Here is a 25,587-nt window from a genome sequence, read left to right as displayed (position 1 = left end):
TATGTTCTAGGTTGAGAGACTGACACAAGCTAGTACCAGGATATTCATCTAACTTGAAAGTAGGAAAAACAGCTGAATGCCTCTGAGGTTTCAAGGTTGAAGAGTTATCCCACAGTTTTCTGTACTCAGCTACACCCTGGTGACTTGATCAAAGACACATATTGATAATCTGGCCAATAAAAAACTGCTACCTCCTCCATAAAATAACTTTAGAAGCAACATGGATAGATAACAATATAGTCCTTTACCCATAACACTGGTTTGTTCTCAGACTGAAATATTTGTTTGTATCACAACTCCGTTCTTCTTCTTCTTTTCCCTCCCTAGATAGTTTCCAAGTTTACATCTTTCAAGAATAACTGCCTGGCTTTCTGCCAAATTATATGCAGAAGTTTAGTGAATCTTGAAACCAAAGTGGCATATGAAAGCATGCAAAACACATGACGTACGTAGAAAAATAAAGGGGAATGCTTTCTGTGTGCATGTGTGTGGGTGAGTAGTCAGGTAGACGCATTCCACAATATACGTCCTGTTCTTCAGCCAAAAGTATCATGAACACATCCGAGGGCAAGAAGGAAACATGCTTCTATTCCCAGAGGCTTTAATAATTAGGAGTCAAATATGGTACTCTTCTTGCTCTTACGTAATTGCGTTAAAGAGCGGTGTTAGCAGGAGGAAAGCAGTGAATACTGACTGGAGCACAATAGAAGGAGATGGAAAATAGATACAAGAAGCTAGGTCTCCAGGGGCAGTATTTTCTATTTGCTGGGTTACAGACTCACAGCTGATAATGCAAGTTGTAATTAATATAAAAGCAGGAGACAAGATGGGGAGAGCTTGTAGTAGCGGGGCCACAGGAGATCACTCCGCTGCTCTCCTCTGTTTCTCATTTACACACAGCTTTCCCTAGAAAACACAATTCTGCCAGTGTTTTCTCCCTTGAAAGTTGAAAAAAAATTGATTTAGCACCATCATTGAATTTTGCTAAATCTAGGAAAGAGCATAGAGAGGATAGGCATCTCTGGGCATAGAAAGCAAATCCTCCACGCGCCTCTTTTGTTGAGGTTGCAGATATGGTGGAAATTATAACGTTTTACACCATTATGGCATTTCTGTGGGGGGGTGGGGTGGGCGGGGCTGCCTATAGGACAATACTTAACAAGTCCCATTGAATTGGCGGGACCGTTGAAATGATTCCACACGGCTCATGGTTCTTCCGTTACAAAAAGACAATGGAGTAAAATGCGTAAGCATTTCTAAATAAATACAAAACCGAATGGGAAAGTAAAATGTATTAAGCTTCTAGGAGTAAAAAAAGAAGCTATACTACACACAAGTTTACCTAAAATAATCTGAAACTCGTCTTAGACCCCAAATGAAAAGGTGATGCAGTGGATGTGGTATAGGAGAAAAGAGCCTTAAATTGGAATTAAGACTCAAGGGTGCCACCTCCAACTGTCATGTGACCTCAGGTGATGAACTTCATTTTCCTGGGACTTGTTTCCTTTCTCTCTTTAAAATTAAGAAGTCAGACAAAATAATCCCTAAGGTCACTTCCACTTCTTATTTCTATTATTAAAGAATACTTAAAGCATTTGATTTTCTAGAACCTACACAACTAAAACACGATATATAACACCAAGCCAAAAAAAAACCTACGAACTTGTTAAATACTGTAAAGTAATTCAGAATATGTACTTGTAGGTAGAAAGTAAGAATAAACATATATAAACATATTTTAATCAGCAAACGGAGCATGCAAAACTAGTTTGACTCGAGATGTTCACACAATAAAGGCAAGATATGCTTGTAACAGTACACATAATTCATGTAAGTTACAGATTTCCTATGACTTTAAGATGTTTTAACTCCTAATTAACATTGTGCAAAAATTATTTTTAAAAAGAAGAGAAAGACTCCTATCATGAGGTAGTCAAGCCTACAAAAGTTAAAAAGGTTAATTGTACAGTTTGAAAAAAATGGTGGAATTTCAACTTTGGTATTCTAAAGTTGACATAAGAACTCAGGAGAACTGTGTGTGCTTTCAGAACATGGACTCACTCTTTAAAAATGTAAATAGAGCCGGGGTCTTTCCCTCATCTCCCTGCTTCCACCCTGTATTAAGCTTTGGGAATTAATATGTGGGCAACTCTCACGGAAGTGGCAGGTACTCTTTGCAAATGATTCCTCCTCCATCTAATGGAGCAACTTTTAGAGAAGACAGAAATTTATTGTTGGTGTGTTATCATGTTATAAAATGCCTCCTATAATTTTGAATTGTGTTGGGATACTGTATAGGACGTTTAGCCTGAAAAAAATGGGAAAATGAATTTTTAATGCATCAAAGTTTTAATCTGATAGTGAATGTCTGTGGTTGTCAACTGCACCTTTGTTTAATTTCATCTCATCACAGTTTCTCTGAAAGCAGACTCCAACTGCACAACCTACATGATTTCACTAACAAAATTATTCTCGATGGGAAATTGACAGAAAGGCCATCAACCACCAGAAACTACACAACAGCAACAGAAACCCATGCCCCCAGCCAGGTCTCCTTGAGTTGGTAGACAGAACTCAGAGGTAGAACTTTCCCGGAACAGGTCCCCCGAGACCTTGGATAACACACCGTGAGGTCTGATCTTACACTAGAACGTAAGAAACTACCTGATAAAATAAATCATTCATATTATTAACGTTAGTCAAATCCCAATATTACCCCTTGATATTCTATAGACCAATCACTTAAACCTATCTCTCTCCTCGCTGCCCACTCCCGGCTGATTTTTCAGACACTTGCCTGAATTTTGTCAGAAGCAAGGTTCTAGGGATTCTTCCCTTTGACTTAACCCATTTTTTAAAACTGTACAGACAAATAAATTTGACATATTCAGAGATGCAAAAGAAAACAAGAGAATATTTTCATTTAAAATACAGCTTTCAACGTAGAAATTAAAATAATTTTTCTTTTATTAGTCAGGTTATCAGAGCCATTCAATTTTCAGGCACCTGCCATTAACTGTTAGTAGATACAATTGTATTTTCTTCCCTATACTTAATTCATCCAAAAAATAAATAAATAAAATGTAGTTCCTTATGCACATTAATTAGGAATAACAATATTACTGTATGCACTTCAGGTGAATGGAGCTTAGGTCAGAGAATGTATTTCAAAAACAAATATAGTTCATTTATCTAAACATGATCTAAAGACATGTACTATCTTTATATGTATAAAGATATTACAGTGCAGACAAATAAAATACATCATTTGTCTGCACTAGATCTAAAGACCCGATCTAAAATTACGTAAAGTAGAAAATGTGGATATCACCTATTATTCAGAAATAGTACAGACTAGGGAAAGCATGATCATGCCACAACAGTTTTCAAGTTGAAACTTTTTTTCAGGAATTGGTTACTTGACATGTTTATTTTAAACATAATAAATTTGAACGTCTGGGAAACTTAACATGAACTGCAGCTGGAAAATAGAGTTCTACTTCCTTTCACCATCATATTTTTTCTCCCTAATATCCCAAAGAATACTGTAATAGCTGTTTCCTACCTATAAAAATTACTCTTATGTTATAGTAAGAGTATAAAAGACTTTATAATATTAAAAATATTAGCAAGCATTCACTATGAATCTACTAAACATGACAAAATAGTAGCCAATGTTGCAAATTTTATTTTCTATTTAATTCCAAACTTCCTTTTATCAGTATGCCCATCATGTAAGTGTCAATAAGAAATGAACAAATTCAGTCTCTTCACTGAATTTAACATATGGAAGGTAAGACATTAGCGCTGCCTTCTTTTAATGCATCTATGTTACATCAGATTATTTATATAAAATTATGGAATGTGAAATCAGCATGACAACAGCCTGATTTACTAAGCAATAGTATGTAAAACTCATTCTTAAAAGTCAGCCAAAAATACTTGCTTTCAAGATATTTATATCAATTACTTTTACATATTTCTATTTTTAAAAATTTTAATTAAAAAATTGAAAGCTCTTTTGATACCTAATATTTTGCTCCTGACACTTCTCTCTCTGCTTTCCACTACGCAGAATCACACACTTGTTCTTTCTTTTCTCTCTTTCACTCTCTCTCTCCCTGCCCGCTCCTTCCTTAAACACACACACACACACACACACACACACACACACACACACTCACACAAAGTAGCTTGATACCACTTAATAAGGATAGAGGTGTATGTGTTTTGGGGGTGTCAAACAGCTGTCACAAACTGTCACCTCCAGAAGAGAAACCTTGGCACACAACAAATTAAACTACACTTCTTTTTTAGCTGTCATTATTCATAGCCAATAAATTGAAATGCTCTCAGCATTTCATGTGCAAATAAAACCACGAGGAAGCCAGTAGATCAGAATAGTGGGCCAACAGATAAAACAGAGAAAACAACACGCTGTCTTGGTCCTTCTGAAGTGGCTCATCATCACCCCTGCACTAGCGTGCACCAAATGAGATCCAGCCTGGGGCAATGTATTAAATATGCATATCAAAGCAAATGAAAAAGTAAACCTGGAGATTCAAATTGGATATACATTTAACATGCTGAAAATGTCCCACTCTACCACTTTTCAGGTAGTGGGTCTGAGGTCTTTTCACTTTTTTTGTGGCTGGGGGGTTAAAGGAGGAGGGCAAGCTTGCAGAAGAGGCTGAAGCGTAAGAGGATTCACTTTGTAGGGGGAGGCTTGGGAATGAATACATTCCATATACCTATGGTACAGAAGTATCAAAAACAGTAAAAACTCTCCAAGGTTTCCTCTCACCTCCTGCATAAAATTCAAGTCCATGGCAAACTTCGCCATTTCCCACTCGGTTTGCTGGTGGCACAAATTATTGCTTCCTTTCAAAACAAATAGCAGGGGGCTAAAGTAAAAATGTTATAGTGCAGACTCTAGGAAATAAAAGGTTTTAAATTATGATGCCCAATGAGGTGGCAAGACCTCATGGGTTCAAAATAAATCAGTTGTCATATTTACTTGATTGGGGGCTTCAAAGAGAAGCAACAAATGTTTCAGTTGATTCTTTTATTCAAAGATGATGATTGTTACATTATTAAAGCACTCTCTTCCTAGGTACAACTTCTTTCTTGAGTGTAATTTAATATTACAATAGTTCCATAAATTGGCATTGTCTATCAGCCAATACTATAAACAGCCTAGTTTACATTATCTCTTCTATGTAAACATCAGCATGCTCTAGTTCCATACATCCACTTGAAAAAACAATTGCCAAGAAACTGTTTTAGAAAACCAAGTAGTCAAGACCCCTAGAAATGGCACAAGAAAAGCTTTTGGCTGCAGACAACTGTGAACTTCTCATCCTACAAAACCATGTAACTAGATTTCTTCCCATTCCCCCTAATAGTGCAAAATGCATATGAATATAGAAACAGGAAACAATGAAAATAAACAAGTAAATGACAACAACAACACTTTGAACAGAGTGTCACGCCTTGCAGACCACAACCACACATCATATAGCAAATAAACTTTCCATAGCTGCTTGCTGCACCCGTTTGATTTCAGAGAACACACTCAATATACAAAAGAGCTCCCCAATGTTTCCTCCGTCATGACGGGAAAAGACAAGAGGACAGGTAAGCATGGGAGCTTTCAACATCACAGTATTTATTCTGTCTCAGAACTGGACTTCAGGACTGAGGTTTTCTTTTCTTCTTTCTTTATTTCTTCCTTTCTTTCTTTCTTTTCTCCTTTCTTCCTTTCTAACTTTTGTCCTTAGGCTGTATGGTTTTCCATACAGCACAAAGGCTAATAATTAAAATCTGTGACTGTACATTTTCAAAACCTTTGGAGAAGGCGGGGGAGAAACTTATCCTCAAGGCATCTCAACTCTTTCCTCTTAACACCCAGGGCTGGGGGGTGACGGTGGTGATACAAACTGCCTTCAAGCCTCGATGCCCATTTAACTCCACGGAGTGTTAAATTAATATTTCAGGCACCAAGTTAGTAGACTATAGCCTATATCATTTAGGTTGTGAGTTCAATCGACTATAATCTATAGACACCCTCTCCCCCACCCCCAGGCTTGGGTTCCTATAAATAAACTGCTGTTCACACCCACTCTTTAACCTCGCCACTCCTGCCTTTCCTACCAGCTGCAATCTTTCTTCTCTTTGCTTCTTTTTCAAATTTTCAGTCTCACTACATATGCTTTTTTTTTTTTTTTTTTGCATCAGACTCACTAGATCGGTTCCAAAATAGGATTAAAAACAGAGAGAATAGAAAGAAATCTCCGTTCCTGGCCTGACACACACAGTCCCTCCTTACACTACTCTCCGTCCTCATTCACCAACTGCTTGTGTTAAAATTCAACCACTAACCTATGGTTACTCAATCACAATTCCCTTCAGCTTTCTGTAATACATTGTTAATATTTGTTTCATCAAGGCTACTGCCTTTTATTATGAAGATGCCTCACGCACTTGGCAATAAGTCCATATACTGACAGTAAGTTTCTATGCGGCAAAAGATCAGAAAACTATAATGTGTTCACTCCTTTTATTTCGAATGCAATGCAAGATTGCCAGTAATTCTCAGAATTGTCATCTCTGCAAGAGACTGAGAAATCAGCCCTCGCTCCCCAATTCTATTTTCCTTCAGTCCTCTCTTTCCCCCATCCTGTCCAGCTAGCTTTCTTGCCTCTTTCTCCCTGCTGCAATGATTACAGAGTTGAGAAAGCAGAAAAGGCAGTGGTCACCATATCAAACAGACGACTTGCTAACACTCAAGTCACCAAATCCAGGAAACTTTACACATTAAGAGCACAAATCACTCTATCGACTCCCTGGTTTTTTTTGGTTCTCAACATAAATAAGGAGGGGGTCCAAGAAAGGGGAAATGGAGATGAAAGGTATGGCAGAAGTAGTGAGAAAGGGAGAAAAAGACCCCCAGAGAGACCAGATTATTTAAAAAGAAAACTCAGTCAGTGGAGCTAGAGGTTACAACAAATTTTTCAAAAATGCTTTGCCCCGTGGTCTTAAAAGAATGCCAAAGGCTCACAGACTTACATGGTCAGCGAGATTTGTGGAGGAGCCTGAAAGTTCTTCGTGATCTGACTTGGAGCTGCCGTCTCTTTCATCAATGACGAGGTCTATAGGCATTTTCCCCTTCAAACAGCTAATGTACCGGTGGCAGAAGTTATCACACAGTTCGTGGACCTAGAAGGAGGGTCAAGGCGGAGGGTTCAGTTTGTATTGTTGTTGTTGTGGTCATGGTTTTGTTTCATTTTTAAAGGGAAAAAATATCAGGTTGCAAGGTTTGGAAAGAGCAACAGTGCTATGTCTTCCAAACTAACTCTAATTAATGGGTGTAATAGTTGAAGGCGAGGAAACAATAGAGCAATTGTTGTAGCAGATATTATTCTCCAGAGACTTCCCTGAGCAACAGGTTACAATGAAGGGAGAGAAACAGGACTGGAAATAACTGGGTTCAGACTGGGAAAATCCGATTTGATGATAACATCAAAATGCTAGAACGCTGGAACTGGGAACAGCATTAGCACTTGCGATTCAATAAGCTAGGAATTTTGTATGTTTCCAGGGGAAAGTGATTGAGCTGCAGAGCAATGTAAAGACAACCCAGCGAGGATGATTCCCTCTGCCAGCACCTAATGCACGCTCTGGGCCTAATAGAGACGCAAGCAGGCTGAATGTCCAGTAACACAAATGGTTTGCTGCATTTCAAAATAATCCTGAACGCCTGGGGAAAAGGGGGGAGGCGGCTACTTTAAAAGACAGGGCTGTCCTAATTCACCCATCCTCTGAGCCCCTGGGTTGAGGAGCAATGTGAAGGAAGTACGTGGTAACAAGTTGCTCAGAATCTCTCCAGGTACTCAATCCCTCAGACTGGAGGTTTGTTAAAAACATCCCAACTCAACCAGGAGAGGGAAGTGACCAAATCAAAGTGGGGAGTGTCATTTCCTGCTTACCTTTTCTAACTCCAAAAGATGAAACCTTAGTACTTGTATTGCTTGTATCATCTGGAAGAAAAGTTTAGAGTGCGGAGTTAAGGCTCTGTGACTCCTGTGATCGGAGGTTTCTAGTGGGGGATGGTGAGGGAATGGGGCTGGGAGAAGACACAGGCAAGTGGCCAGGCAAAGCCCACACATCAAGAAATCGTCAGAAAAACCAAGTGATTACTGATCATCTCTGCCTCATTGGCTACGGGGTAGGAATCTGACTCAACCTATGCCGAAGCATTTAATATCTTTACCCCTCACGTTTCCTGAGCTATTTACAAGCACTGCTTTCCTAGGGATAGGCCTTCTTTCTCCGCCTCAGTCCTCTTTAACGTCGCCTCTCTCGACCTCAGGCCAAAATAAAAAAAAAAAGAAGAAGAAGAAGAAGAAGAAGAAAGAAAGGAAGGAAGGAAGAAAAAAGTCGCTTCTTTGGAGAGAGAAAGCTTTTTAGAACAGCACACCCTGCGAAATCCGTCCTTACTAAAGAAGGAAATATTCAAGAAGAATGGTGAGGCAGGGCCTTTGAAAGCGGATTTAAGTACTTTTAATATTGAAATCGTGCAAATTAGCAAAAGAATCGCACCTAAAAGTGGCCTGCGCTGGCCTGCCCCTCACCCCCCCGCCCACCTCCGCGGCCCGCCCTCCGCCGCGCCGGCGGTGACTTCCTTCGGGTTAGCTGCCCGGGGCTCGGCCGCCTGCCCCGGCAAACAGAGGAAATCACTCACTTCTCGCCGCCTCACTCCCGGGGCCGAGACCTGGGGCGCATCCCCTGCTCTCGCTCTCGGCGCCGCGTCCCCGCTCGCTGCCTCCCTGGGCTCTGCTCGCCCTGACGTCCAACCCGCCCCTCACTCCCAGCTCCCCGGCAGGGGCTCTAAGCTCTTCCCTTCCTCCCCGTCGCTCTGGAGCTTCCAAAGAGGGCTCTGCTCGAACTCCCCGGAGCTCCGGGGAAAAGCGGGTGCTTCTGGGCAAGGAAAGGGGCCCAGGCTGGGGAAAGGCAAGAAACAGTGAGCCTTACCAAATTGTCCAGCTCTGGATTTGAGGAAAAAAGTGGCTTTTCGGCGCGAACCTATAGGAAGCAGGGAAAAGTCAGCATGAATTACCACTCCATTTAAAAGAAGAAAAACCCTGTCACCGACTAAACCGTAGTGTGTGAGTGGGGATGGTGGAGGGGCAGTGGCGGAGACGAGGAGAGGGGCTTTGGTAAAATACATGAAACAAACTAGTGCCTTCAGTCAGTGGGGTCGGTTGAAAAAGAATCAGGGCCTCCTAGTTCTGGCCCCATTTAGGGGTACCTGGAACCTCTGAGCTGTAGCCGAGAACTCAGGGCCGTTCTCTGGGTCCAAGTACCCCCTTATCCTGCCATCCGCGGGGCTCTGGTTCGCAGCCTCCCTCACCTCCGCGCCGGCGCCGACAGCCCCGAAAGGCGCCCAGCTTCCTTCCCTCCCGGGCACTCTCGGGGCCCTCAAAGCCCCAATCCCCAATTCTTGTTCAAGTAGCTGCAGGCGGGGGAAAAGGCCAAGCCCCAGATTAGGAGCAGGTCAACTTTAATTCGAGGGTCGAGCCCCTGTATTCCTGGCTGGGGGGAAAAACAAACACCCATATTTATCTCTTCTTCCAATTTGCCTCCAGGCTCAAGGATGGGGAGGAGGTGTAGAGCGAGGACTGGGCCGGAGGAACAGATCGGGTGTCCCTGCCTCTTCCTTCTCTTTCAAGTAAAGCTCTGAGGAAAGGGGAGGGGGAGTGAGGGGCTGCAGGAGGGTGAGTGGGTCAAGAAGGTTGGACCTGCTTGGCGAAGACCGCGATGTCCTCGTTGAAGGAGTCGGAGGAGCAGACGTCCCCGCCGGCCACTCCGGGTTCCCGGGGAGTGCAGGTCGCCAGCTCGCACTTCTCAAAGACCAGAGCTAACAGAGGAAACAACGGGTGCCTAACGGGCAGCGCCACGCAGAGACACACACACGGAGACGGGGTGCAGAGGGGAAGGAGCAAGAACTGTAATCAACAAGTTTGGAGGGTTCGGATTCCTTCCTTTCTACCACAGGCACGCATCATACTTTACAACCCTTCCTCAGCCAGCCGAGCCTGGGCCAGAAACAGAAAGGAAAAACGGCCTGGCCCTTTCCCTCTGCTCAGGACTCCCTCAGATCTGGTCGGAGAAGCCCCTGGCCAGTTAGCCCGCCAAGTAAAAAGAGCCTCGGTTCCAACGTAATGAAACAGCCAAGATGCTCAGGCAGTCCGGAGCCCGGTGTTGATCCAGACCCACTCCCCACACGACAGAGGCCGCCCAACCAAACCCTGAGACCCAGCCCTGACCTCCCAAGAGAGGAACACTCCGTGAAATCCAAAACTGCTTTAACTCCGCATTTTAATGGGCATTTCAGAGGAGGCCCAAGGCTCACCTACACACACCCCCTAAGTGATATTTTCCTCAATCTAACCTCTCCACCCCCTTGCCTTATAAACTTGTTTGCTCCACTTCTAGTAAAGCCCGGGTGAGGGGACCAAAATAATAGGAATGGTACACGCCGAGAGCTTCCTTTCAAAGACCACATTTCTCCAGCTGGCGAAAATAAATAAATCGAGTGTTAAAACTTGGAAGTGTGCGTGTGCGCCTGTCCTTTGTGTTCCTCCGGGCGGTTGAGCTACACCTCGGGATGCTTGCGGCCTCCGCCTTCAGGCGCAGTTGCTGTTTACCGACACTGTCCCCTCCCCTCGGCATCCCGCAGCCTTCCCCACCTACCCTCAGCTGGGAGGGCCCGAGTGGTACACGTTGGGGCCGTGCACCCCCATCCCTCCCCGAGTTCTCTCAGAATTTAAAATAATTTCCAGCCATCTCCCTTACTCCCCCCAAGAGCTGTTCTGTGCAAGCAGCAGCCCCTTCCACCCCGCTGCACTTCAAGGTCTGCCCCCTTTATTTACAGAGAATTAAGAAGAGGGTGATTAGGACTTCCTGGCCGACAGAAGCAGCCCTGATCCCAGCTCCAACTGCATTTAGTGACTCCCAGACTCTCGGTAGGAAACAGAAAAGAAAAAAAAGTTGCTCCTCATCGGCAGGAAACTTTCTCCTTCGTCAGGGCCTCTGTTAGGGGGCCTGGAAGGACCAGCTCTGCGTCCTTTGGCCAGGAATCCCGTCCTTGGGGAGAAGGCCCTGGCCACATTCTGAGGACTCAGTCACTCCCGGCTCTGGGGTCCGGAGTGACGGGGCCGTGGCGGTGGAGGAAGCCAAATCTTCCCCAGGACTTACACGCAAGGGGCAGAAGAGCAGGCCCCCTTCCCTGTCCTTTCCTAAGGCCAGCGGTTTCCGCCCCCCTACCCTAAGGAGAAATAACTCCCCACTTGGTCGTCCACCCCCTCATCCCCCCCCCCCCCACAGAGACAAACACACACTCACACTCGCACTCACACAGTACGCTGGGTCGGGAGGGGGTGGAGGTTGGTTTACCCATAGATCGCGTCCTTGTCCCGCTTCAAGGCGTCGTTGACAGCGGATCCCATGCTGGCCGGCATGACATTGGGGTGCGGGGCGTGCGCGCCGTAGTGCTGCGTGGCGTGGAGCGGCGGCCCGTGGTTCAGGTGGTGAACCGGTGGGATCGGCCGCGGCGCGTGAGGGTCTCCGTACATGGAAGCAGGCACCCCTACTCCGTCCATCCCGCCGTAATGGGGCAGCTCATCGTACTGTCAGAACCCGGCAAAGGGGCGGGGGGCGCGGGAGGTGAGAGAGAGCGAGGAGAGCCGAGGGAGGGTAGGAAAAGAAGCAGGGAGAAGAGAGAGAGGAGAGAAGTGGGGAAGGAATAGAGGCGGGAGAGAGGGAGAAGGCCAAGGGAAGAAGAGAGAGGAGGAGGAGGGGGCGGCGGGGAGGGGGGGGGAGGCAGGAGAGAAAGAGGGAGGAAAATACAAATAAAAACAAAGTCAGAAAGGAGAAAAGTACCGAGCACGAGTTGAACACACAGAAACCAAACCAGCCGAAACAACGGAGTTGAAAGTTGGGGAGGGGGGTGTTTTTAAATTTAAAAGATGAAAAAGTATGAACCGAGAGCAGCGTTTAGAGTAGGGAGAGGGGGCGGTGAGGCCGGGGATTGAGGGGGCGCCGGGAGGTCCCGCTCGGGCGGGAGGCAGCAGAACCGTAGCAAGCCAACCGAGGGAGAAGTGGAGTTAGTGTGAGGAGGAAGCCCCGGATCCCACCCCTAACCCCCCTTCGCCTCCTCCAGAGGATCCAATAAATCAAAAGGCGAAATGAAACAAAATAAAGAGAAGAAAAACGCTAATAATCAGGATGAGAACGCCGAGGACGAGGGAAGGCTGGGGCCAGTGCCTCCCCGGGGGCAGGGAGCAGAGGGTGGGGGTGGGGTGGGGGGGAATAACGTGAAAGTTACCAGAAACATTATTTAGCAGCGGATTCCCTGCGTCCTTGTCAATTTCAGAGACAAAACAAGCAGCCCAGGCTAGTCTAGGCGGCGGCGCAGCGGCTGCGGCAGCGCGGCCCCAGCGGCGGCCCCGGCGGCGGCGGCGGCTCCTACGCAGCCGGTGCCCGCCCCGAGCCGCGGGAGCAGCGGCAGCAGCGGCGCAGCAGCGGCAGCGGCGGCAGCAGGAGAACCGGGGGAATCGCGCTGCTGGGGTAAAAGCTGGAGCGAGGCGAAAGCGTGTAACAATTGCACTCGCACACACACACAGACACACACACACACCACTCACACGCACTCGCCGCCCGCCCGCTCGCACAGCGTTGAAACACGCGCGCCCAGACACGCACACACGCACGCACACACACTCGCACACACGCAGAGGCACGGGGGGGAAAAGAAGCCGATGAATAATTTTGCTGCTATTTTTTTAAATACTGGCCGCCATCATCAAGCAGCGAGCAGCAGCAGCAGCGTTGAAGGGAGAGGAGGCATCGGGACAGGCCCCTCTTAGGAGAGGATTTATATCTAGGTAAGTGTTGGAGATTTAAACCTACCCTTTGCGCCATCAGTCTGCGCTCCAATAAACTCCTGGATGTGTCGTATATTTAATATCCCAGTCCGGATAAGAAAGTGATCTAGGCTGAAGATTCCTTTTTTTTTTTTTTTTTTCCAAACCAAGGAGACTTCTCCCAGTTTTCCAATATGTTATTTTTAGGGGGGGAAAAAAAAAGCCCAGGCAAGACAACGAAGAGTTTTTTTTTTTCCTGTGATATTTCTTCTTTTTCTCTTTTTTCCTCTTCTTCCTCCTCCTCCTGATCTTCCTCCTCCTCCTCCACCTCCTCCTCCTCCCCCCTCCCCTCCTCCTCCTCTTCGGTCCTCCTTTCCCCCTCTTTCTCTTCTCTTCCCCTCAGTTGGAAAAAAAAAAAAAAAAAGAAAAGAAAAAGAAGAAAAAGAAGAAAAAAAAAATTGTCAAGCCCCCGAACTGAAGGTTACGAGCGGCCCGTCAGCAGCCCACATGTAACCGAACTGTCGTGTTTCATGGCTTTTTGCCACTCCAGCTGTCAATCAAAGCCCGGAATGTCAAGGTAGTGAATGAATGATGGTTGATGATGATGAAGAGGAGGAATCTTTCAGACCCGTTTTTTTCTTCCAGTAAAACTCCGCGAGGGGTTTCTGCTTCTTGAATTTTTCCTCCCCCCCCCCCTTAGCTTTGCCCCCGCGGTATCTATAATATGATCCTCTCTCTTTAAAGTATCGTTCAAAGAAAGCAGGGGGGGAAAAAATCAAGAAAAAAAATGAATAGTTTGCAAAAACTGGACTTCCTCCCCCCCTTTCCTGGTAGGTATTTTGTCTCTCCCTCTCTCTCTCGCTCGCTCGCTCGCTCTCACTCGCGCTCGCTCTCTCGCGCTCGCTCTCTCTCGCTCTCTTTCTCTCTCTGGGAGATGAGTGAGTGTCAGTAGGTGTTGGCAGGTTGGCTGCTGCCTGGCTTATAGAAGAGCCTCAGTTTGGCGGCGCGGGTCGGCGGCGGGAGAACGAAATGACGGAACCCGGAAGTCGTGGTGGCCATAGCCCGTCGTACGGCGGAGACACATCCCGGGAGTGGGGAGCGGGAGCGAGGAGGAGCGCGCCGCGCGGAGCCTCTGATATGCAGCGAGTGCGATCGGACGGCCCCGGTTGGGGGGGCGGGAGAGGCGGGAGGCGGGGGGCGGGAGGGGGAGGGGAGGCAGGAGCCCGGCAGACCCGAGCAAATCAGCGAGGCTGCTCCTCCGCGGGGACGGCGCGGGGGAAGGGGGGGGGAGGAGGGAGGGAGGAAGAGAAGTGTGTGTGTGTGTGTGTGTGTGTGTGCGCGCGCGCGCGCGCGCACGTGAGGAAAGAGGGAGGGAAAGAGAGAGAGAATGAGAATGAAGAGGACAGGGAGAGCGCAGAGAGGAAAACTGCAGAAAACCACAGGGAAAGTACGGTACAGCCTCAGATTTTTAATTTTTTAAAAAAACTTGCTTCTAGTTCATTTCCCCATCACTCCCGTCTCCTGCCTAACGAGGTCGTGTCGGGGACGTTTGGCATGGCGCTCTTGCTTTTGTTCCTTTTAATTCCGCGGGCCCCCTACTCCTCTGCCAGCCGATTATCGCGCCCCGAAGGCTTTCTGCTAACACCCAGAGGCAGCAGGATCTGCAGACCGTACCAACGCCCGGCTAGAGTTTTGTTTTTGTTTTTGTTTTTTTGAGTGGTACTTTCTTCCCTGTGCAGATCCAGGACCCTTGTTGTCAACATTCATTTTTTTCTAGGACAAGAAGAGACCAGCTTAACTCAGAGAGCACTCCCTTCAAGCTTTGCGGACAAGGGCCACCCTGGAGAGTCTTTGGGGCCCGCGGTGGAATCAGGAGGAAGGGGAGGGAGTCGTTTGGGTTTTTGATGTTGTCTGATGTTGCCAAAGGGTGTGTGTGTGTGTGTGTACACGCGCGCGCGACTGGTGTGCGACTCCAAAGTGGATCTCACTTAGAGCTGGGAAGCATGGGAGAGAGAGAGAGAATGCATAGCGAGAGAGAATGCTTAGCAAGGAGGATTGGCCGGCACTCCCTGCCCAGCTTTGTTGTGGTCGCCGGGGGCGCAGAGGCCAGACAGCGGTATCACCGGCTAATGGCTGTGTTAGTTACACCGGGCAATTTCGGGGTGTCAGGAAGATGGGGCCGACTCCGAATGAACTTTTCCAAAAAGGAAAAGGAGGAGAGTGGAGGGAAAGACGGTAACTATCCCACATGGTTTGCGTAGAAAGTAGTCCTAGCCGATGTCTCGCCGAATCCCTGGCTGGAGCTGCACCCTGCCTCACCTCCGCGCCGCGGGTATCACGGCGGCCGCGCGTCAATCACTCCGAGCCGCGAGCTGGGGGCGGAGCTACGGTCTCCCCGCGCGCTCAGCTCTGCAACCCCCGCCGCCCCCTGGCTCCCGGCAGCCCAGCAGCCGGGGCCTGCGCTCCGAGCGCGCCCTCTCCCCAACTCCTGGCTCTCGCCCTGGTTCATGGTCCCCGGCCCAGAGAATTGAAAACAGATTGTTCCTCAACAGCCGCCTCCTTCTCCAACTTTGAACCCATTCTGGAGAGTAGAAAGTAGCGAATCCTCTGCGCGGGGCTTTGACCCGACTTCCCGGGAGATTGGGGTGGGGGGCGCTCAAGGAGAATAAAGTACTCTGTGTGTGTTTGTGAGTGAGAGAGGGAGAGAGAGAGAAGGGAGTTGGGGGGGGGGGAGAGAGAGAATGAGAATAAGAGGGAGAAGGAGAGAAGGCGGATAGGCTTTTTTTTTTTTTTTTTTTCTCCTTCTCCCTTTTCATCTTCTCTGCTTCTCTGTAAGCTTTCGGGCAACTCTCAACTGGGCTTAGATCGTAGCCTGCAGAGACTCCAAGCGGAGTCGGAGAAATTTGGCCCCGTTTTAATAGGGCTGGGGAATGAGCTCCGGAGGTCAATAAAGCCCTCCAAAAATGATGAATGATTGAGCACCTGTGATGATGATAGTGATTACCAGAGCAATTAAACAGTTTGATTAAATGAGCCATCATAACAGTGATGTCTGCGGGAAATCGGCCCTTACATATAAAGAAAGATAGTGCGGAGGGGCTTGCAGAGGCGAGGGTAGCGCGACGTCAGGGAAAGGGGCCGCGGACCGCGCGGTATTTGCCAGGGTGGCCGGAGCAAGGACTGCCGGGCGCGCGGAGCTTCGGGGAGGAGAGTCTAGCCCAGGTTTTCAGCCACTCTTAAGCCGGGCTTCAAGCCTGCAAGAGCCGACTGGTATGAAACCTGCAGGCTGGGGGGGGGGGGGGGGGAGGGTCCTTCCCCCTCCCCCTCCTCATTTTTTTTCCCCAGAAGAACTCCAAGATTAAAAGCATCCTTCTTATTTGTTGCTGAGTTGTTCGTCGACGTATAAGAAAAGGTGAGTAAAAAAAGAAGATGCAAAAGAGAAGAAAAAGTTGACCTCCAGAATTTTATTACAAGAGGCAGTTGTTCGAATTCAGTTTAGCCGGGGCGGAAAGATGAGAGAGAAAAAAATCAAAGTGGTCTCGCTGCGGAGCATTTTCGACTTTGCCGAGGTCTTTATACTCGTGGATCCACGGTCCCCGTTCAGCGCCGCTAGCTGAGAAGTTTATACAGTTTTTCAGTTTTTAACTCTTCTAACTGTTCTTATTTTCAGTATTGCATATTTGTTGTCGCCAATAGGGTTATTGTTGTTTTAAATGCCCTGTACAGAAAGCGCCAGTTTTCTTTTTAAAAAGGAACTCAGTTTCCTTGATAAATACTTCTTTTGTAAAAATCAACTTCGAACCGAACCTCTGCATCGCAGAGTTTAAACATTCAAAGTTGCTACCTTCTGCTTCTCTTACCATCACTTTTTTTCATAATGATATTGTGAAGTGAGGTAGCATTCCTAAAGCCTTTATTTAGAAAAACTACACTAGGATTTTTTTTTAAAAAGTTTCTTCCATGGCAGTGCATCCGAGTAAAAACAATTTAGACCGACTGATGATTTCTATATTTTCAAACAGTTGTTAAGCTAATGGGTTGATTACTCCGTGATAATCTTGAGCTTTACAAAAGAAAAAAGTTCGAACTCTATTGTCATGTGTTTTCATCCTTTGGGCAATGCAGAAGGCATTTTAACCCAAACTCCTTTCTTCCTTTCTCTCTCTCTCTTTCTCTCTCTCTAATATTCTGTAACTCCTTTTGCGTTTTATTGAGTACTCTAAAGCAAGTAACTGGGACAATCTGGTTACAGATGGGAGGGAGAGAGAAATAGAACATTTTGAGATACTGTTCAAGAAAAAAACCAACCAATCATTCTTAACTCCAAAGACCTTAGTTAAGAAGTGTGAGTGTGTTAAAAGTGAAGTCCTCCTGGAGGAAAATATGTGTCATTTAAAACTTCACCAGTTGCTTAAGGGGAGAACCCCGAATTTCATGCGACTAAAGAAATTTCACTTACCTAGTTGCACGTAATTTATGAAACCGTTAGTTTAAGATAGCATCGCAGTGCAGTGAATTGCACACAAGATCAAGTTGGAGGTGATTCACGATGTCAGTTCTTGGTCAATCTGATGAATTTAAAGGACTATTAGTTTTAATCACCAACTTGCTGATGTTTTATTAATAGAGCTGAAACACATTTAAGAACTTCATGGTCTCCCCTAACCCCCAATTTTGCAGTCCCATGGAAGCTATTCAAAAACAGTGGGGTACACGGGCTTTCTGATTTCTAGTCCGATAGTACGTTGTCGCTGATGCTCAATTCTCAGCCTCCGCACTCCCACCGGGGCTGCGAGGCTCAGCTGCTCTCCCACATTTGGGGTAAAGGAAAAGTAGGTGGGGCAGGCCCGGGAGACAGGCGTGAGATGGGGGTCGCAGGAGGCGGCACACACCTCCGTCAACAGTCAGCTCCTTTTGCCCAGGCTGGAAATGGTTTTAACAGGCGGTAAAATTTCATCTTGCGGTGTCAAATTGGGGTCATTTTGGGGTTAGAGTTCTCAGTGTCCGAGAGGAGCTGTCCAGCTGCGTGGGGACTCATTAACTGCAAAAGATCTGTTTCAGTAAAAACAATTCAAAGACAATCAGAAGGCTAAAGACCTTCTACAAATCGCATTTTACAAGTGCCCCAGAACAAATATGGATGCTGAAACCTATTTCTTCAGAATCCCAAATCGGCTACTTAGCTCTGGAGTGGGGGTGAGGGCACTGCATAAAAAAAGAGGTGAAAGGGAGGGGACCTGATTGGGGGGGCGAATGGGAGGGGGAATCGGGCCTTTCAAATTTAAGGGTCTGTTTTTAATCACCTCTTTCTTATTGGAGCATCCCCAAGACTTCTGAGAACTGCTTCTTTTCTATTTTTACTTTTCTCTCTCTTTTTTTTTTGTCTCAACATGGAATGATATTATAGGTAACATTCAACATTTTAAAAGAATAATTGAATGCCTCTATAGTTACTTAATTTAAAGGGCATTGGCTTTATGGAGAGTATTTAATTTGAAATGAGCAGTTATGAACCTAGACTCTATTTTAGGTGAATTTGCCCACCTTCCTTTAGGAGCTTGTGTTTCTTTTCACCTTTTTTTTTTTTTTTTTCTAGAAAGTAATAGGTCCTCAGCACAGATAACTCCAAATTCCTCAGAACTCTGAGGTCTGAAGTGTTAATCTGTGTATTAAAATTGCTGGGTTTAAATCCTTTTTGTCTTCTTACAACTGTTAGAACAATTGACGCCTTGCTAGAGGAGCAAATAAATCCAACCGTAATCTTATTTGTAACTTTAGTTAATGTTTTGAATTGGAGTATTTTGGATTAAGCAGGGTTTTTTTGTTTTTTGTTTTTCCCTCTATAAGGTTAATTTTTATTTGTGGAGGTTCTGTTGGCTGGTTTGGAAGAAAGATATTATTACTTTAATTCAAAAAATTCCTTTAGGTAAAAGGAAAGTGCAATTTTAAAATGACAAGCTAGTAGTGAGATGCCTGGGGTTTTAGAATAAAACCAAATCAATATTTTAGAGTAAAATATTATTTGAAAGAAGTTTTCTGTCTTGCATTACTGACTTGAGCAAGTAAAAAGGATCAAAATATTTTATTCTTCCTTTCTCTCTGGACTCCACCTCTGTCACTAGGTCTTTTCTCTCCATCTGCTTCACTGTTATTTGGGTTCTGAATGCAACAGTGAATTTTTGTAGTCTAGCTCTCTTCTCCAAGCCTCCCAGAGTATAAATTGTTATTCAAGGAGTTTGATTGCGGCCCTGCAGAAACAGCCCTGAACCTAGTATCACTGGGACAAAGGCAGAGGGTCTCTCTTTCTGCTCCGACCTGCTGGCTGACAGTTTGAATTTTTAATATATATTTTATTTGGCATTTCCAATAACGTGTTTGCCTCTCCCTCCCCACCCCCTTGCAGCCATCTATTACTTTAAAAACATCTCTTTTCTATAAACCTCAGCTCATGCTTGTGTTCTTGACCTTCCCAGCGATAAAACCAGAAGCTCTGAAAGTTGCTCTAGGAAGAATTCCACTTGCTTTCTTACCTGTTAACTTTGCTCACTCTCTTCCGAGTTGGGATGAAGGGAGGGAAGGGGACCTCTTTTTGTTTGTTTTTGTTTCCTGGTCCTTTCCCCACTTAGGCTTTCTTCCATATGCCCACCCCCCAATTAATAACAATAAGGCACCCCGCAATTTATGTTCTTACATAAGATGGGGTGGAATGATTTTACTTTCTTTCCTTTTGCTCTTATTTCTTATTTCTCCCAATTTTAGCTGCTTCAATACCTCGCAGTAGGAAAGTATTTCAATAAATAGCCCTCTAGCGCTATCTGGCGGGACTCCAAGCGCGAGTGCGCTCTCTCTCGCTGTCTCTGGCTCCTTCCCGCTCTCTCTTCCATCCTCCCTTCTTTCCTCACATCTTCCTCTCTCCTTCTCTTGTCTCTTCCGCAATCTTGATCCTATCCCCCCGTTCTCTCTTTCCTCTCTTCCTGCTGCCCTCTTTCTAGCTCCCACCCCCATTTGCCGCGCAGACAGCTAGAAGGACCCGGTCAGAGGCTGACACCCTCGGAACCAGGTGATGCTCCGGCGGGGGAGCTCTCCTAGGACCCCCACCTTCACCCAGCGTGGGTCACACACGTCCTTTGCCTTTGAGTCGCATCTTACTGTAGCTTAACACGTTGCTTAAGTCTCAGCCTCTCAGCCGTCGGTGGTTTGGAGGGGTTTAAGCTGCATTTGTGAAGTTTGGAGGAAAGAAATCAGACACTGGAATCCCGTCTAGTGGAGCCCAGCTAAGTTATAGGTCAGGAAGCCGAGTCTCAGTGCGAGTTTGAGGAAGGGTCGGGGCTTCGCAGGGGTGGGAACAGACCGTCGGGAGAGCGCTGGGCTGGGGGCGCCAGCTGCCCCCCCTCCCGCCGGCGGGATCCCTACAGCACAACGGACTGCTCCAGTTTAATATCCTGGGCCTGTCCAGGATTTTTTTTTTTTAAATAAATTAGCTCTATCCTCCCTCTCCCACCACCACTACCACACCAAATTTGGAGAGGAGTGGAAAAGAAAAGTGGGAGTAGGAAAGCTCACTGGAAACCTCACGGGACAAAGAAGAAAAAGACAGCAGAGACTGCGGGAACTCGCTTGGGGATGCAGTACTCATCAGCATCCTTCCTCCTTTCTCGAAGAGATTTGTCTTCTTATTTGTGGCTTTTTAAAAAAACAGTAGCCGGTAAACCTTCAGCAGTGTGTGGGGAGCCGTCAGAGGATATAGGGACAGAAGGAGAGATTCAACTCCAGCTGGGTGCTTTAGATTAAAATTTTCTCTCTCTCTCTCTCATATACACACACACACACTCCACACACACTCTGAGCCTTAGAGAAATTTCCAGTCCTCCTTTGAGCAAATCTCTTCCATCTACTCCTTGAAACAGAGGAAAGGGTATGGGCCTGGGGGACAGTTAGACACTCACTCAACTTTATGATTGCATTTTCTAAAATTTAGTTTTGACCTTGCAAAGTGAGGACCATACCTCCAATACAGACCCAGTCAGTGGATAGCTGAAGTGAGGGGGCCTCAGCCTGCAGTGTCTGTGATCACACAGACAAAGACCTCTTCCCAACTCGGAAATCCCCCCTCCCCACAATCTCAAAAATAGAATAGAAAGGAGGGTGGAGGATGACACAATCCCAGGTTCTCTTCCTCAAGAATTGCCCCCTCCCACTCCCATACTGAAGGAAGAAAGCACAGTTCCGTGTAATTAATTGAGGGCTGTTATTAGGTCATCATTAGCCAAGGTGCAAATAATTGCAGCCCATTTTTACTTAAAATTGACCAGCCCCAGAGTGATAGATCGATCTGGAGTATAAAAATGATGTATCAAAACATCAATGTCGATTATTTGAAATATTGTAGTCGAATTTTTTTATTGCTTCATCGGTTAAGTGTCTGAAAGTGCAGTGTTCAAACATATACTTATGTTGTCAATACTGTCAGAACTGTCAGTTTTACTATACTGGATTTGTACTACATTTCGAATTTACTCATTTACATAAAATGCCCACCCTAGGATTCCCCCACCCCTACCCCGTCTCTCTCTCTCCTCCCATCTCTGGAAAATCCGTGTCAGTTTCTTCAAAGGATTCAGCAATCTTTGCCTCAGCCAAAGTGTGCAGTGCCTCTTTTACTCAATTTTCCACATCGGATTACATGTCTTTTTCACCATTTCTAACTTTCAAAGAGAGCCTTCCTCCTTTCTTTCCAACTCTGCCTCCTCCAACCTTTTCTCTGAAATAGTATTGTAGCACTTGGAAAGCTTCAGGTTTAAATAGCCACATCTCAGCTCCAAATAAACCATTTAGGTAGAAAACCAAAAAACCGGACTTCACTGTACCTCCTTGGCTTCACTCTTGTAAACCGGGCTTCGCTGGGCACACGATCTCACACGTGTTAGGGTCCGTTATCAAATTACCTGCAGGATTCAAATCTTACAGGGAAAATGAAATTGGAAATATAAATACTTTTTCTTTCTTTTTACTTAAAAGCTGTGATAGGAGAAAAAGAAACAATATATATAAATGATTGGCACGTTTTACCTTTAAAAGCTTTTGAACTCAATTGAAAGACACAAGTTGGAAGCAGAATTGACAGTTTTAATTCTACCCATTTTCACCTGGCACGTCAGATCAGAGGCAATCATTTATTTTATGAGGGGTAGATGGGTAAGTCGGATAGAAAGCTTGAATCCACTAAAGTCTCTATCCTAAAAAAATCACAGAGAAATTATTGAAACGCAAACATTCCACCGCTCCACCCTCTCAGTCTAGACTAATTGAAATTTATAAATTCACATTCTGCCTAATTTTATGCTTTTTATTTTGTTTTCTAGGATTCCCTCCAAGACTGATAGGAAAGACAGGGCCACTTCTGGACTATCTGTGAGGATGTGTTTCTTTCTGTAACACTGAAGCACTTTTTATAAACCTTTTAATGTATTTAAATAAATCTATTTGGACATTAAGAGAAGCCATACATACAAAGATAGTTTGGCTTTATGCCGGCAATCCCAACATTAGAAAAAAAAAAAATTCACAATCCAACTGAGAAGCTTTTCCGTGCCCAACCTTGGTCAAAAAAAAAAAAAAAGAAGGAAAGCAAAAGAAAGTTTCCTGCGTGCATCTGCATGTCTTCGTGTGCACGATTATAAACATCTCCCAGTCCTTGTTTGCCCGTTACCTCCCTCCTGCCACACACTCCAAGGCAGAGGCGTCGAGGGATGGCCCCCAGAGATCTGTGTTTACTCAGGTTTTCTTAAAAAAATCTCTCCGCCATGTATGACAAGTGTTACTTCAAGAAATTCATCAGCCTTCTATAGATACTTCCAGTTTTACTGTAATGATCTGCAGAAGACAACTGCCATCACTTTCTCACATCCCAAGGTGTTGTAGGAACTCACAGAAAGGGGAGAGTGGCTGAAACGCTTAATTACAGTGGCGGAGGTGGGGCGCGAGGCGGGACCGAGGGAGGGAGAGTGAGGAAGGTCTTTACCTGGCCAGTATGTAGAAAGCTGCGAATCCTCACGGCGAATATTTGGGAAAGGTAGGGTTGCCTTTTTTTTTTTTTTTTTTTGGTAATGCCTTTGGGGAGAAGTGATACACTTGTGTAACAATTAGCTCAGACAATAAAAATAATTGGAAAATCAGTTGGAATTTCTGAGTTTTTAATTACGTTTAATTTCGTGCTAAGCCGTAAAATTACGAATGCCCCTCAACTAAACACTCTCCTCTTGTAAAGCGTTTAACAACAATTATTCCTTAATCAGTCTGAATGTGAGTCACAAATGATGCTTTTCCACATCAAAGGGACGTCCTTCGACGTTACCTTTTAGTCATAAGTAAGAGGATTAATTCCTATAATTAGAGGGATAAATATGTGCATAAATACATCTCTCACTCTCTCCTTTAAAAAAAAAGAAAAAAAGAACAACACTTTCACTCTGAGACGTGGCCGGCTCTGGTAGGGTAAGGGTTTTTAATTGTCCGCTTCGGCCCTACACCCCTTTGCTGGCGGGCGAATCGAACCGAGGAGACGCGGGTGCGAAGCACAGACCCCCAGAGGGACACACACGCGCACACACATGTACACAGAAACGCACACACGGGTCTGGCAGGAGGTCCAGTGCTCGGGGTCCCAAGGCCCCCGCCAATTCCAGTGCGACCCTCGCAAGACAATAACCCACCCCCACCCTTGGCCCTGGCCGCGCTGCGAGAGAGTTCTCTTCCTGTGGTCCACTTGGCCTGGAAAGCGGGGTCCCTGCCCTACGCCGAAGCTCCAGGTTGACTCTTGCAGGCTACAAATAAAAATTGAGCATGACCTTTTAAAGCTCCTGTGTGAATATCTCATTTACCTAATGACTTTATGTCACCTAGGAAGAAGGTCAATTTCCTCTTAACCTTTCCCCCGCTGCTGCAGTAAGCATTCTTCCCTAATCAATGGTGGCTGGAATAATCGATTCCCATTTTATGATCGCTGACAAACTCAGTCTCTGCGCGGGGCGTGAGCGCGGCGGGGCTCGCTCAGGCTGGGACAGAGGTCTCTCTGGGTCCGCCCAGCTCCGCCCGGCGCCGAGGGAAGCAACTCGCTCTTCCGTCGAGTTCGGAGACCTTGGCAAACTTCCCTCCCCCAACCGCCGGCGTGACTTCTGAGTTGTCACTAATCCGAACCTGATATTCACCAGAGCTCCTTCGGTCACCGACAACGCTCCCCGCTGCTGCTGGGCCCCCCACCCGCCCCTCCTCGGCGTGTTTTCATTTCAAAGTCTGAAGGCAGGGATTGCCCGGACCCAAAGGGGGGAGAGAGAGAGAGAGAGGGGAGAGAGAGAGAGAGAGAGAGAGAAGAGAGAGAGAGAGAGAGAGAGAGAGAGAGAAGAGAGAGAGAGAGAGAGAGAGAGGGAGGGAGGGAGGGAGGGAGGGAGAGAGAGAGAGAGAGAGAGGGAGGGAGGGAGGGAGGGAGAGAGAGAGAGAGAGAGAAGAGAGAGAGAGAGAGAGAGAGAGAGAGAGTGTTTTAGTTTCATTTACATTTTAAAAATTATTTTTGCCTTCTTCGGCGTGGATCTCTCAGCTCTTTCACTCTAAGCCCCGCTTACTTTGCATAAACAAAGCAACAACAGAAGCTCAGAGTGGGTGGATTCGTGTGGAAATGAAGTCAACTGGCAGAGTTCTCTCTTTCTCTTTTCCTATCTCCTTTCCTTTTCCCCCTCCCTCTCCCATCTTTCCTTCCTGTCTCCTATCTTCCTCCTCCTCTACCCCCCCCCCCCCCCACAATACTCAGTTATCCTAAAAGATAGGTTTATTAGATGCCACTTTACCTCTATTTTTAGTTCCCAAGTCTGGGGAAATTACCAGGAAAATTACTAAGTCAGAGCTAATTTGAAAGTGAATTTGGGATAGGTTCAACATTCTTGATCTTTGCAGGGCCTAAATATGAGCCCCTCTCACCTCACAATCTCTCATAAAGTAGATGTTGGCTTTTACCCACACAAGGCTTGTTTGAAGAGACCTCTCTGTTAACACTGGTTCACCTCTGGTCACTGAAGTTTCTCTCCCCTTATTCTGCCCTCACCCCCTTTTCACTTACTACCAAGCCATGATGAAGCTGCTGCTGACTATCAAGTAATCAAAAAGCCTGCTTAGCTAGTGTTCAATGACAGGCAAGAAAATCACTTTTCTTGGAAAAGATGTCCTATACCCAGATACTTTTCAGATTTCTTATGATTAAGCAGCTAGTTAAAACTGATCCCCAAACTGAACCTTTCCTCCTGAGAGTGTTCTCTCAGGTCATACTGATGGTCTTTGAAGAGGTAATTAAAATGCCCCTTTTTAAAAAAATTCATGCACCTCATTACTCATGGGCAGACATTCTGTTACAATTGAGAAGTCTGTCAAACAATCAAAACAAAAATGTAGATATTCTACCTTAGAAGGTACAATAAGTGATAAATTGCTTACTCTGGTGTAAAAAACAAACAAACAAACAAACAAACAAAAAAGGTATTTGAGTTCAAGGTGCAGCATATCTGGGTCAAAACACTCAGGGTCAAAACACTGTTCACCCACAACAGCCGCCTCAGGTCCTGTTAGGAACACAGATGGCAGACAAGGCCACCTCTCCAGCCTGCCAGAAACTTGA

At 45.9% G+C, this 25,587-nt stretch overlaps 1 protein-coding gene and 1 long non-coding RNA gene across 6 annotated transcripts in view; one reads left to right on the top strand and one right to left on the bottom strand.

Moving 5' to 3' along the window:
• The window catches only part of MEIS2 (Meis homeobox 2), a 199,186-nt gene extending 185,944 nt beyond the window's left edge, over nucleotides 1-13,242 (bottom strand). For 2 of the 5 annotated variants that reach the window (XM_059913671.1, XM_059913673.1), the window contains exons 1-6: nucleotides 12,973-13,242; nucleotides 11,458-11,690; nucleotides 9,801-9,942; nucleotides 9,034-9,084; nucleotides 7,989-8,039; nucleotides 7,069-7,218 (exon numbers count right to left, since the gene is read on the bottom strand). In XM_059913671.1, coding sequence (XP_059769654.1) covers nucleotides 7,069-7,218; nucleotides 7,989-8,039; nucleotides 9,034-9,084; nucleotides 9,801-9,942; nucleotides 11,458-11,690; nucleotides 12,973-12,984 — 639 coding nt within the window. In that variant the 5' untranslated portion in view covers nucleotides 12,985-13,242. Of the gene's footprint in view, nucleotides 1-7,068; nucleotides 7,219-7,988; nucleotides 8,040-9,033; nucleotides 9,085-9,800; nucleotides 9,943-11,457; nucleotides 11,691-12,388; nucleotides 12,517-12,972 lie in introns of those variants that run through there. The other 3 variants (XM_059913674.1, XM_059913672.1, XM_059913675.1) reach the window with 3 other exon arrangements.
• On the top strand, nucleotides 12,595-23,073 carry LOC132359514 (uncharacterized). The gene is made up of 3 exons (XR_009500860.1): nucleotides 12,595-12,947; nucleotides 13,330-13,503; nucleotides 22,289-23,073. It is a non-coding gene; the product is annotated as an uncharacterized LOC132359514 (long non-coding RNA).
• The last annotated feature ends 2,514 nt before the right edge of the window (nucleotides 23,074-25,587 follow it).

Source organism: Balaenoptera ricei, chromosome 2 (genome assembly GCF_028023285.1).
Source record: "Balaenoptera ricei isolate mBalRic1 chromosome 2, mBalRic1.hap2, whole genome shotgun sequence".
NCBI classification, from domain to species: Eukaryota; Metazoa; Chordata; class Mammalia; order Artiodactyla; family Balaenopteridae; genus Balaenoptera; species Balaenoptera ricei.
Note: the sequence above shows the minus strand (reverse complement) of the source record. Positions and strands in the feature narration are given on the sequence as shown.